This window comes from Bufo bufo, chromosome 10, assembly GCF_905171765.1.
Source record: "Bufo bufo chromosome 10, aBufBuf1.1, whole genome shotgun sequence".
NCBI lineage: Eukaryota > Metazoa > Chordata > Amphibia > Anura > Bufonidae > Bufo > Bufo bufo.
The window spans coordinates 10,581,239-10,595,183 of NC_053398.1; the positions used below are offsets into that span (position 1 = coordinate 10,581,239).

At 43.4% G+C, this 13,945-nt stretch overlaps 1 protein-coding gene across 1 annotated transcript; it reads left to right on the plus strand.

Moving 5' to 3' along the window:
• The first annotated feature begins 720 nt into the window (after positions 1-720).
• Positions 721-13,406, plus strand: LOC120981147 (natural cytotoxicity triggering receptor 3 ligand 1-like). Its single transcript, XM_040410663.1, has 3 exons — positions 721-866; positions 5,781-6,122; positions 12,981-13,406. Exons 1-3 carry the CDS (start codon positions 794-796, stop codon positions 13,337-13,339), a joined length of 774 nt encoding a protein of 257 aa, XP_040266597.1. The 5' UTR covers positions 721-793; the 3' UTR covers positions 13,340-13,406.
• The last annotated feature ends 539 nt before the right edge of the window (positions 13,407-13,945 follow it).

The following is a 13,945-nucleotide window of genomic DNA, read 5'->3' on the forward strand; positions in this document are numbered from 1 at the left end:
TGTATGTTACAGTATGCTTGAAAAAAGCCCCCGGTGAGACCTAAAACGTTGCAGGTTTATGGACACTTGAGAATAAATCCACAGTTTTCCAGAATTGCGGTTGGAGTGAAGTGATCTCTTCTTCAGATTAATGTGTGTGTGCGCTGCTAGCCTTATACACACTATTCAGCCTCTTCAGAAAGAAAAGGAGACAATGAAACCCATCGCTTCTTTCACACTAGCGTTTTTTGCGGATCCGTCATCGATCTGCAAAAACGCTTCTGTTACAATAATACAACCGCATGCATCAGTCATGAACGGATCCGTTTGTATTACCTGTAACATAGCCCAGACGGATCCGTCATGAACTCCATTGAAAGTCAATAGTAGACAGATCCGTTTTCTATTGTGCCAGATTGTGTCAGAGAAAACGGATCCGTCCTGGCACACAATGTTAGTCAATGGGGACGGATCCGTTTTCTCTGACAGGCTGCTGTAGGCAGAGTTTTGTTGTCCGCCTCCAGAGCGGAATGGAGACGGATCGGAGGCAAACTGATGCATTCTGAGCGGATCCTTTTCCATTCAGAATACATTAGGGCAAAACTGATCTGTTTTGGACCGCCGAGCCCTGAACGGATCTCACAAACTGAAAGCCAAAACGCCAGTGTGAAAGTAGCCTAACAAACTGGGAAATAGAGCTCCTCAATAGAAAGTAAAATGAAAGTAAAAGTAAAAGGCAAACAGGGTGCGGCAGAAAAGACAGCGTAGTAACCCATAGTACAGTGTATATCGGCTCGATGATTACACATGTAAGATGGGATTCATACAATATGTAACCCAGATGTTCCTCCTGGTGATAATCTTCAGTCTTCTCGGCCACTCTTCTGGTAAGTCTCACCTTTATCTGATTTGTGTGCCTGTTATAACTGCTAAGTGAAAGAAGAACTGCAAAAACTCATAGCCCAGCCCTGAGTGTAAAGCAGCAGAGTTTGGTGCCTCCCTCACTTATAGTGCCATTGTCCCCTTTAGTAGCCCCTGTATTTATAATGCCCATCTGCAGTTAAAACCTCCATGTAGTGTCCCACATAGTGCCAGTATGTATGATGCCCCCTCCTAGAATGCTGATGTATTATAATCCCCCTCTGTAGTGCCCCCTGTATTATAATGCCACCCTCTTTAGTGCTCCAGCCTGTAATGCCGCCCCCTGTAGTGCTCCAGCCTGTAATGCCGCCCCCGTTAGTGCTCCAGTCTGTAATGCCACCCCCCTGTAGTGCTCCAGCCTGTAATGCCACCCGCTGTAGTGCTCCAGCCTGTAATGCCACCCCATAATGCCTCAACTTATATATATATATATATATAAAAAATAATAATCTAAACACTCACCTGTCTGCTGTTCTTCGCTGCCATCTAAGTTGCTGCGTCACAACATTACACCACTGTGACCTCCTGCCCGCATCTAAAGCGGCACAATGGCGTGATCACAAATGTCTGTTTCCCAACACAGACATTTGTGACCACATCATCGCGCTGCCTGACCTGGAGCAGGAGGTCATGATGCTGTGGCCTAGAGATCTGAGCGGCAGGGACAGCAGCCACAGGTTCCCCTGCCAACGCCGTAAACTGCCATCCCCCAAAAAGACAGGTTGGCTGCCGTCTGAGGTGAGGTGCTCATCTCGCTTCATGGTGGATACGGCCTTGCCCCCTTCCCCTACATTAAACTAATGTTAGGTCTACAATGGGCAATTGATGGACCGATTATTGGGAACAAATGTAAGTATAAACACTAGTTCCCGATGAGGCCCACGTAAAGGTGCCACAGACCACCTGATGAAATCAATGTTTATGTGGACACCTACAGTAAATCATTGTTTCCTGCTCAGTACCTCCTGAGGTTTATATTTTATTGATATCATTTTAAAGTACAAATTAGTGTTTAGCGAATTGAAGTCAAACAAATTGACTTGGATCCGAAATTCAGGAAGAATTCTACTCAACGCGAAGCCAAATTTCCTTGTGCTTCATGGTAACAAATCAATTTTCCCTGAAATGGCGTTAAAAACTAAAAGTATACATACTCACCTCATCCTTTTGCGTGCGAAGAGACTGTTACGGCCATCTTGATTGAAGATGCAGCCCAAAACTCACAAGGGGTGATGTATGGTGTCACCACACCAGCGAGCTGGCTGGGCGCGGTGACGTCTTCAATACAGTCACCGGCCAGCGAGATGACGCCACTGCGCGATAGATCATGCAGTGTCTTCAATGAAGATGGCTGCGACGGCCTCTACGCGAGCAAATTGATTAGGGGAGTATTTATTTTTACCCTGATTAAAGGGGTTATCCGAGCCTGGAAATGCATATAATAATAATGCATAATATAATAATTCTGTATAAGGATATTCCTTGTAATTCCTTGTAATGTAGTACCCATTCCCCATTGTGCTGATAAGGCTACATTCCTGAGTAGGGATCTCAGAGACACATCTCAGGACATGCGTGATGCTCACCGGGGATGGGGCCGAGGTATATAACTCACATATATGGGGGACTCGATTTGGAAAAATCACAGAAACAGATAGAAAAATAAAAATAACATCCTGCATGATATGATAAATGAATATGCAGATGTGCATGGCTGCATTTATAAAACAAAAATCACAGAAAATAATGCACTAATACAATAGATGCAAATATAATATATAGACTAAGCCCTCACTCTGATATGATAAAATCTGAGACTCTCAGCCAATATATTTTGATCGAAACACATCTGTGCCCACCTACCCCGGCCAAGGTGGTCAGTCAGGCAGGTCCTACGCTAAACCTACCTATGCCGTTGGGCACCTACATTCAGGAGAGCAGACCCTGCACATATAGTGCGCTCCTCCTAGTTACCTCTGCGGTCAAGCAACCGATGGGAGGAGAAGCACGCACAGCTATATGTACCACCTAATCAAGGTTGCCTGTTAGATAGGCAGGGCAATCGTACACAAAAATGCCGCTCCCCTGATAATAGAAGCGCATTTACAATTGAAGGTGCCACTGCTTCAAGAGTATACTACAACATAGTAAAAAAAAATATCACAGAAACAGATAAAAAAAAACATTTCATCCTAGGCAGGATGTAAGTATTGATTTGACCTATTTCTTGTATACCCTGGGGGTATCGGTTATGCGTTATAGCATGGCCGACCAGATCCCTACCCCATATTGCATATTTAGTTACTTTATATTTAATCACACTTAGTAAATATATTTATTCACTTAGTCTGCGTAAGCTTTTTTGTTCTCATTCATGTTACACTCACACAAAGAAATAATGCTGCACGCATGCCACCTACACACCTCTCACACATAGAACACATGGCTTCACACATGGCGCTTATATACAGGACACATGTTACATGCACAACTTTTAGCCATTAGACACAAACACTTCCCTTCTCTGACATTATCTGTCTGAGAGTCACAAGCTCCCCATGCACTCATATTTTGGATGCTCTTAGGCCCCTTTCACACGGGCGAGTATTCCGCGCGGATGCAATGCGTGAGTTAAACGCATTGCACCCGCACTGAATCCCGACCCATTCATTTCTATGGGGCTGTTCACATGAGCGGTGATTTTCACGCATCACTTGTGCGTTGCGTGAAAATCGCAGCATGCTCCTCTTTGTGCGTTTTTCACGCAACGCAGGCCCCATAGAAATGAATGGGGTTGCGTGAAAATCGCAAGCAAGTGCGGATGCGGTGCGATTTTCACGCACGGTTGCTAGGAGACGATCGGGATGGAGACCCGATCATTATTATTTTCGCTTAACATGGTTATAAGGGAAAATAATAGCATTCTGAATACAGAATGCATAGTAAAATAGCGCTGGAGGGGTTAAAGAAAAATAAAAAAAATTATTTAACTCACCTTAATCTACTTGATCGCGCAGCCGGCATCGCTTCTGTCTTCTTTCTTTGCTGTGTGCAGGAACAGGACCTGTGGTGACGTCACTCCGGTCATCACATGATCCATCACATGATCTTTAACCATGGTGATGGATCATGTGATTGACCATGTGATGACCGGAGTGACGTCACCACAGGTCCTGTTCCTGCACACAGCAAAGAAAGAAGACAGAAGCGATGCCGGCTGCGCAATCAAGTGGATTAAGATGAGTTAAATTATAATTTTTTTAACCCCTCCAGCGCTATTGTACTATGCATTCTGTATTCAGAATGCTACTATTTTACCTAATAACCATGTTATAAGGGAAAATAATATAATCTACAGAACACCGATCCCAAGTCCGAACTTCTGTGAAGAAGTTCGGGTTTGGGTACCAAACATGCCGATTTTTCTCACGCGTGTGCAAAACGCATTACAATGTTTTGCACTCGCGCAGAAAAATCGTGCATGTTCCCGAAACGCACCCGCACATTTTCCCGCAACGCCCGTGTGAAAGAGGCCTTAACCAACAATAGTCTAAAATGTATGTTTAATCAACAGTCTGCATTTGCAGTTTCTTCTATCCCAAACTCCATTGGGTAGACACAGTCTTACAGACAGGATTTAACAAGGCTCTTTTCCTAACCCTGGATATACTGTATTATTTTACATTAGACTGTAATGTGTGTATTTTGCACGTGTTTGTAGGACATACCACAAAAACTGGCACGCATCAGTTCTAAGTCAGGGAGGGCATAATAGGTGCATCGTGACTGCAGCTCTGCTATGGATACCTATTGATGGTGTCATGATGGGTGCCGATGGGGTGATAAAAGATGCTACTGACTGCCGTGTCTAAAGAAATAATCTCTCCAATCCAAGCCATTAACATGGGATGTTGGTTGTCAGTTGCAACCAATTTCGGCATGTGATGATACGAGTGCAGCTCCTGAGCCCACAGCACTGTGCAGGAAGAGGTTAATGGGGTTTTCCCAATTGTTGTACAACTGTTCGATCATAAAGGGAAAGAGGTGACAACTGGGACTCTCTCCAATCCTAGGATTCTAGTTTGTGAAAGCTATGGAAAGTACTGTTTGATCTGGGTCTACTAGTTGTCAGACCCCATTAATATGACATAAATTGCATATATTATAAAAAAAACCTTAGAGGACCCGTCAGCTGTCTGGACATGTCTGTTCTAATAAATACATATCTACAGCATCTTTACTTAGGACTCTCGTAGGCACTGTACCATTCCTCTGATATTCCTCCTGGAATTATGAATATGTTGACACACTGGGTGTAACCACTCCGGGTCGTGTCCCTACACTCTTCAATCAGAGCCTACAGTGTCAGACTATGTAGGGACACACCCCTTTGGCAAGGAGAATGGTAACAACTAGTTGGCAATTTATTAATACATTTCTAGTAGGGATAATATAGGAAAGGCAGACTGCAGAGTTCTAAGAAAAGATGCTCCAGGCTTCTTATTTAGGGGCGACACTAATATTTACTAAAACAAACAGTGTCAGGGGAGCTGATGGGTCCTACTTAATGGTCAACTTAGCACAGAATTTGCCATTGTATAAATTCCAGCCTAGTCCCAACGATGGGAAGAAACTATCCTGGGTAGGATGCACCTCCACTGATGGAACCTTTTGGTAGACATCTTAGTCGTATGAGGAGGCAAACCAAACTAGACATATAATTTTATCCTTTTTTGAAGAATCTGTGAAATGTCATATTTTGGTCTTATCTTGATCTTAAATTATTTTTAATGCAACAAGATATTTCTATGACATTACGTTTGTACTATAAGGCGTAAATATCACATGTCATGTAAGTATGCTTTCTGTCTATCCTTCAGGTGAACTGGAAATACTCAAAAATGATTCCCCTATAAAGGCACTGGTGGGTGATAACATGACCGTCCCTTGTCACTTCGCTGGCTACAAGGCTCCATCTTTGACTACTTCTACTGTTGCGGTTCGCTGGGAGATAGGAACAGAAAATACACTTTTCCTTTTGTTTGATGGTGAAAATTCTACCCAAAACAGATCTGGGTCCTATATATCAGAAAGAAACCTTGTACGTGGAGATGCCAGTCTGTATATACCCAACCTTCAGTTCAGTGATGAAGGAGAATACACCTGTAATGTATTCGTCACTCCTGAGAAAGCCATTAGTAAAGTCACTGTGCAGGTGTCAGGTAAGTGCTGCTATCGGAGAGGAAAGAAGCTCATATAGTTCACCGAGCTCCAATCTGGAACAGTGTAGTCCAGAGCTGCACAATTCAACACTCCCAAAAAAATATGCATGTTCTATAAAACATTAGCGCCATAAAGGTGCAGCTTTGTGTCCCCCCAGCAGTATGCTGTGGCGCTGCTTTGGGGCCGCTTTAAAGATGCCAAAAAGGGCCTATAGGAAAGAGCGAAGCTAAGAAAAAGGACTCTCCTTTTCATGTCATACAGCATAAAACTATTACATTATTTTTTTTAAATATTCATTTTAGCTATTCCTAGCATAATAATTCGTGTTGAGCGAAGCAAGCTTTGGGTCAGTCACGCGCAACTTCACAAATAACTTCCTTCGGCTCATCGGAGCCCATACATTTTAATACTGTACGGAGGCAGATCTCTGTACAGTATTATTCCGAAGTTCTGAACGAAGCGACTTCGGATGAAGCATTCGAAGTTCGCTTCGCTCGACACTAATAATAATCTGTAGATCTGATCAGAATTTATATTTTTTAGACCCATATTCTTAAATCCACTATTAAATACACGGTAGTTGAGTATAAGGAAAAAAAGGTCCAACCCTCAAATATACAACAATTCCTTTGGAAAAAGGACCTTGGCTGAATACATTTAAAACATCACTTTTACTAATAGAAATTAAAATCTAAACCCACATAGTGCTCAAATGAACGGTGCCTATTCCCTAAACAGAGAGGGAAAGGTTCCTGACGGGGTCGTCCCTATCGGGGCGGGTGCTCCGATTACTGCTAGGTAGGGACGGCATACCCCCTATCCCAACCAATGTTAGGGCATTTATGTAGGGCTACATAGTTTTCTTTGTCCCCAGAAGAGTTGCAGCAGTATACGGACCGCGCCGCCCGTCTATTTAGGACGGTTCAAAGGTAGCCACTTACCCGAGTATATCTTCAAAGAACTGGTAAGACTATTCCAATTTACACTGTCTACTGGTATATATATATATTTATCTCCTAATATTTTCTTTTTCGCTTTTTCACCGTTCATTTGAGCACTATGTGGGTTTAGATTTTAATTTCTATCAGTAAAAGTTATGTTTTAAATGTATTCAGCCAAGGTCCTAGACCCATATTCTTCCAAAACATAATGGGACACATTTACTATAGTGTTCGCACCTGTTTTTAGGCGTAAAATAAAAAGAGAGCTGGGCACTCACACTATCTGGAGTAGGTGGTACTTTATTAATAATATATAATAAAATAAAATTAGTGGTATACTGTACACATTTGATAATGAATGGTCTGGCCAGACTTTAAAATGTAGCAATTCACTCAAAGAGGGACTAAGTGCGGAGTAATAGTTGGATCCGATAGATCTGCCATAAAACTAATCGCACTGTATTATAACAATTGACAAATTACTGCATCCAACTGATACAATGATCGCAATTCTCTGATAATAATCGCATGAAATAAAATAGTCTCTCTATACGTTTCCACAATGATAGTGTCAGGAATGTTCGTAGTGCTCCAAATCACATAATCTTGAAAATATATCCAATTAGCTGTCGTATTAAAGTCAACTTGTATAAGCGTAAAAATCGAACATCACAGCCAACATATCGCTTGAGTTTTCTTCTGCACAGTAAGTTATACTCACAAGGTTCGATCAAGGGCGGGATTCGGTGTCCCGCATGGTATACTGCACCAGCCCCCCCCCCCCCCCCACTCCTGCTAACTTCCGCGAGTGTTTTCCACTAGAGGCACATAATAAATCGATGAACGTTGGTTCGTAATGTGATGTCGTGAATTCCAAGACTTTCTTGGTTTGTATAGTCTTTGCCGGCGTCTGCCTTATACACGTGCTTTCCCAACTGGCGCCAGTGTTTTCATTCGTAATTCCGGGTCGTAGGTTGTCACGAACTTAAAACTTCTTTACAGAAAGTGGAACCACTGAGGAAGGGACCATCCAAAGTCCCGAAATGCATTTGGTTTAGATCCTCCATGTGAATATAAAGATAATCGCAACTTACAGCAATCATTTTGTGAATTTATCCATCTATTTACTTCTGTAGGTTATTTTTTTATGCATAAATTAGGCGCAAAAACAGTCCAACTTTTACTCCACTCCAGGACTGGATTATTTTTATTCAACAGTTTTAAGTGATAAAGAGAGACTTTTATTGCATTAAAAGTCACACTTTCAGGGAGACATGCCACTGTTCTCCGCACATATGCGACTATTTTTCATGCGCAAATAAATTAGACTAGTCTAAGTGAAAATGAACCTGTCTAAGGCCCCTTTCACACGGGCGAGTATTCCGCGCGGATGCGATGCGTGAGTCGAACACATTGCACCCGCACTAAATCCGGACCCATTCACTTCTATGGGGCTGTGCACATGAGGGGTGATTTTTACGCATCACTTGTGCGTTGCGAGAAAATCGCAGCATATTCTATATTGTGCGTTTTTTCACTCAACGCAGACCCCATAGGGCTGCATGAATGGGGCTGCATGAAAATCGCAAGCATCCGCAAGCAAGTGATCAAAGTCATTATTATTTTCCCTTATCACATGGTTATAAGGGAAAATAATAGCATTTCTAATAGAGAATGCATAGTACAATAGGGCTGGAGGGGTTAAAAAAAAATTAAAAATAATTTAACTCACCTTAATCCACTTGCTAGCGCAGCCCGGCTTCTCTTCTGTCTTCATCTTTGCTGTGCACAGGAAAAGGACCTGTGGTGACGTCACTACGCTCATCACATGGTCCGTCACATGATCGATCACCATGGTAAAAGATCATGTGATAGACGATGTGACGAGCGCAGTGACGTCATCAAAGGTCCTATTCCTCAAAGAGGAAGACAGAAGAGATGCCGGCTGCGCGAACAAGTGGATTAAGGTGAGTTAATTATTTTTTTTTTTAACCCCTCCAGCCCTATTGTACTATGCATTCTGTATTCAGAATGCTATTATTTTCCCTTATAACCATGTTATAAGGGGAAATAATACAATCTACACAACCTTGAACCCAAACCTGAACTTCAATGAAGAAGTTCGGGTCTGGGTACCACATTCAGTTCTTTATCACGTGCGTGCAAAACGCATTACACCCGCGCGATAAAAACTGAACAACGAAACACAATCGCAGTCAAAACTGACTGCAATTGGGTACCTACTCGCGCGGGTTTGCCGCAACGCATCCGGACCCTATCCGGACATGCTAGTCTGCAAGGGGCCTAAGGGTGCTGGCACACAGCGCAGTTCTGACATGCATTCAGGATGCGGTTTTTTATTGTAGTGAGCTGAAATTACTTAAATCCTTTCCACAATGCAGAACACCAGGGTTTAATGAGGCTGCTAAACTGGATAAACTGCATCCTGAATAGATGTCAGAACTGCACTGTGTGCCATCACGCTAAGGCCTCATTCACACGGCCGTAGTGCGACCGTTCCATGCATCGGGGATCGCAATTTGCGGTCCCCGATGCACGGGCAACATCCATGAGGCGGCCGGGACGGATCGAGACCCATTCAACTTGAATGGGTCCGTGATCCGTCCGCACCGCAAAAAAATAGAACATGTTCTATTTTTTTGCAGTGCAGAGGTACGGACAGAAACACAACGGAAGCACTCCATAATGCTTCCGTGCCTCCGTTCCGCACCGCATCTCCTGGATTGCAGACCCATTCAAGCGAATGGGTACGCATCCGGGATACGGGGTGCACACGGCCAGTGCCTGTGTATTGCGGACTCACTGTATGCGGGCCGTAATACGGCCACTGCCGAGTGCATGAGGCCTTACTGAAAAAGAACCACCAGAGGTCAGTCTAATTCATCAACGGCAAAAGACGGACAGCCGAATGAAATAAACCTAATTTTACATCTAAAAACAGGCGAGCTTGAACTGCATAAAATACTGTATGTAATACATTCAGTTTTGCTGCAGTTTTGCTGTGGAAATGCAGCAAAAACCACACTAGATGTTTGAAGACTTGGTACAGCAAGCACAGCGATTTTTGGAAACTTCATTCAGGGAAATGAAATTGATTTTAAGCCTCAGAAATTTTCTGCAACAAAATCTGTCAAGTGAGAAGTTAGGCCTCTTTCACATGGGCATCCTGGATTTGCTCGGGATGCGTTGCGTGTGCATTGCGGGAAACCCGCGTGAGTGCGCACGCTATTTCAGTCAGTTTTGACTGCGATTGCGCTGCGTTCAGTTTTTTCCACGCGAGTGCAATGCATTTTGCACGCGCGTGATAAAAAACTGATTGTGGTACCCAGACCAGAACCCGGACTTCTTCACTAAAGTTCGGGTTTGGGTTTGGTCTTCTGTAGATTTTATTATTTTCCTTATAACATGGTTATAAAGGAAAATAATAGCATTCTTAATACAGAATGCTTACTAAAATGTTGCTTGAGGGGTTAAAAAATAAAAAAATTAACTCACCTCATCCACTTGATTGCGCAGCCGGCATCGTCGTCTTTCTTCTTTGAGGACCTGCAAAGGACCATTGATGACGTAATTGCGTTCACCACGTGATGAGCGTGGGGACGTCAGCGCAGGTCCTGCTGAAGGAAGATAGAAGGGTCTTCTATCTTCATTCAGCAGGATCTGCGCTGACGTCACTGCGGTCACTACGTGGTGAGCGCGGTTACGTCATCAAAGGTCCTTTTGCAGGTCCTCAAAGAAGAAGAAAGAAGACTATGCTGGCTGCACGAACAAGTGGATGAGGCGAGTTATTTTTTACCCCTCAAGCAACATTTTACTAAGCATTCTGTATTAAGAATGCTATTATTTTCCTTTATAACCATGTTATAAGGAAAATAATACAGTAAATTGACTTTAATCAATTTACTAACATCATCTCCTAGCAACCATGAGTGAAAATCGCATTGCATCCGCACTTACTTGCGGATGCTATGTGATTTTCACGCAGCCCTATTCATTTCTATAGGGCCAGCGTTGCATGAAAAACATGTAGAATATGGAACATGCTGCGATTTTCACTCAACGCACAAGTGATGAGTGAAAATCACCGCTCCTCTGCACAGCCCCATTGAAGTGAATGAGTCCGGATTCAGTGTGGGTGCAATGCGTTCACCTCACGCATTGCACCTGCAGGAAATTCCTGCCCGTCTGAAGGGGGCCTTACTCTTAACCCTTTCATGCCAAGCGCCGTACATGTAGCAGACACCCGTGGCTCATGTCCGCAACCGGCAGTAATGCCAGATGCCGTGGTCAATCCTGACCATGGCATCTGAGCGCGCTGAAACCGAAAGTGCGCACTTTCGATTGTGCTCTGGCTCCCCCGTGTGGCGATCGGAGGAGCCAGAGCGTGTATGCAGCAGTCCGTGTCTTTATGAATAAAAAAAAGTGTAAAAAAAAATATAAAAATTCTAAATCACCCCCCTTTTCCCAAAATAAAAATAAAAACTAAAAAAATTAATTAAATAATATACACATCATGGGTGTCGCAATGTGCGAAAACATCCATAGTATAAAAATATAAAAATATATTCCCCATACGGCAAACAGCGAAATGGAAAAAAGCATCCAAATGGCCGATTCGCCGTTTTTGGTCGATTCATTTCTACAAAAATTACATAAAAAGTGATCAAAAAGTCATACACATCCCAGAATGGTATCAATGAAAAGTTCAGATTGCCCCGCAAAAAATGAGCCTCCATACACATAATTACAAAAAAGTTATAGGGGTCAAAATATGGCAACAAAAAATGTAAACTGTTTTTTTTCCCACTTTTTAATTTTTTTATCACTATCAAAACTATACATATAAGGTATCGCTGGATTCGTACCGACCTGTAGAATAAAAGTAACTGGTCAGTTTTATCATACATTGAACGTCGTAATGAAAAAACCCGTAAAACTGTGGTGGAATTGCTTTTCTTTTGCAATTTCACCCCATTTGGAATTTTTTCCACTACATCATATGCAATACTAAATGGTGGCGTTAGAAAGCACAACTTGTCCCACAAAAAACAAGCCCTCATATGGCTATGTGAACAGACAAATAAAAAAGTTATGGCTCTGGGAAGGCAGGGAGCGCAAAACAAAAACGCCCCCCAAAAAAACCTACGGTCCTGAAAGGGTTAAAGGGGTTATCCCATCTTAGACCATGGGGGCATATCGCTAGGATATGCCCCCATTGTCTGATAGGTGCGGGTCCCACCTCTGGGACCCGCACCTACAAGGAGAACGGAGCCAGGGAGAGTTGCGGCTGGAGGCGCAGCTCTCCGCCTCTCCCATAGAAACTTTCTCCGCTCCGTTCTCCTTGTAGGTGCGGGTCCCAGAGGTGGGACCCACACCTATCAGACAATGGGGGCATATCCTAGCGATATGCCCCCATGGTCTAAGATGGGATAACCCCTTTAAGGTACATGTTTCTTGATGCAGTTATGAAAGCAAAATCAGGAGTGTAACATAAACAATAGTGTCAGCAATTTGCTCTACAGTCCTGAGGGATCTTGACCAGATGGAATAGCCTTCAGTCCCCACACACATCAATGTGCACTGGACATCCAAGACCCTGTCACCGGTTCTCCTTACCTAGACCACTTCTGGTAGGTACTAACCACTGAATACCGGGAACACCCTACAACAATGGGTCTGGGCATCTCCAAAAAGGCCAGTCATCTCGCCACAGCAATTTTATGAATCGAGTGTTTACCTGCTGACAAATACATCACAACCAATGACAGACACCATTGTCACAAGATAATCAATGTTGTTCACTTCGCCTGACAGATCAGTGATTTTAATGTTTGAACCAGCAATATTATAAATGTCAAATAATTAGAATTATAATTTACATGTCTCTCTCTTTAGCTATGCCATCTTGTAGGCTGAGTGACTCCACACTAGTAATGTATCCTGACACGGAGAGATCTGTCACATGTTATGTGAACGGCTTCTATCCAGAAAGTGTGAAAATACAATGGCTGAAGTACAGTAAAGCTTCCTCCAACCAATCTGAACTGAATAGCCAGACCTGCACCAGTGTGCCCGTCCAGAACCACGATGGGACCTACAATGTGACCAGTGTCCTGTCTACGAGACCTGTGAGCACAGATGAGGACGGAGACGTGTATTCCTGTGTAGTCTCCCACAGGTCGCTGACAGATGGTCTGACATCTAATGTTACTCTCTCAGTGAAATCTATTGAAAGTAAGTATCTAAGTCATTAGGAATGTTCTTGTAATGCACATTACACCAACCTTTATGGCCACTGAACATTAACCTCCTAAAGCCTCATTCACACGTCAGTGTTTGGTCAGTGATTTTGAGCCAAAACCAGGACTGGAGCCTCCACAGAGATAAGGTATAAGAGTAAGATCTGTACCTGTTCTGTGTTTAGAGCCGCACCTGGTTTGGGCTCAAAATCACTTATGGAAATCACTGACCGAACACAGACTAAGTGAATGAGGCCTAACAGTCACAATTAAATTGGAAAAACACTCAAGAATGTTACTTGCATTTTTAACCCCTTAGGCCTCATGCACACGGCCGTTGTTTGGGTCTGCACCCGAGCCGCCGTTTTTGCGGCTCGGATGCGGACCCATTCACTTCAATGGGGCCGCAAAAGATGCGGACAGCACTCCGTGTGCTGTCCGCATCCGTTGCTCTGTTCCGTGGCCCCGCAAAAAAAAATATAGCATGTCCTATTCTTGTCCGTTTTGCTCACAATAATAGGCATTTCTACAATGGGCCGCCCGTTCCGTTCCGCAAATTGCGGAAGGCAAACAGGCGGGTTACTTTTTTTGCGAATCCGCGGTTTGCAGACCACAAAAAAC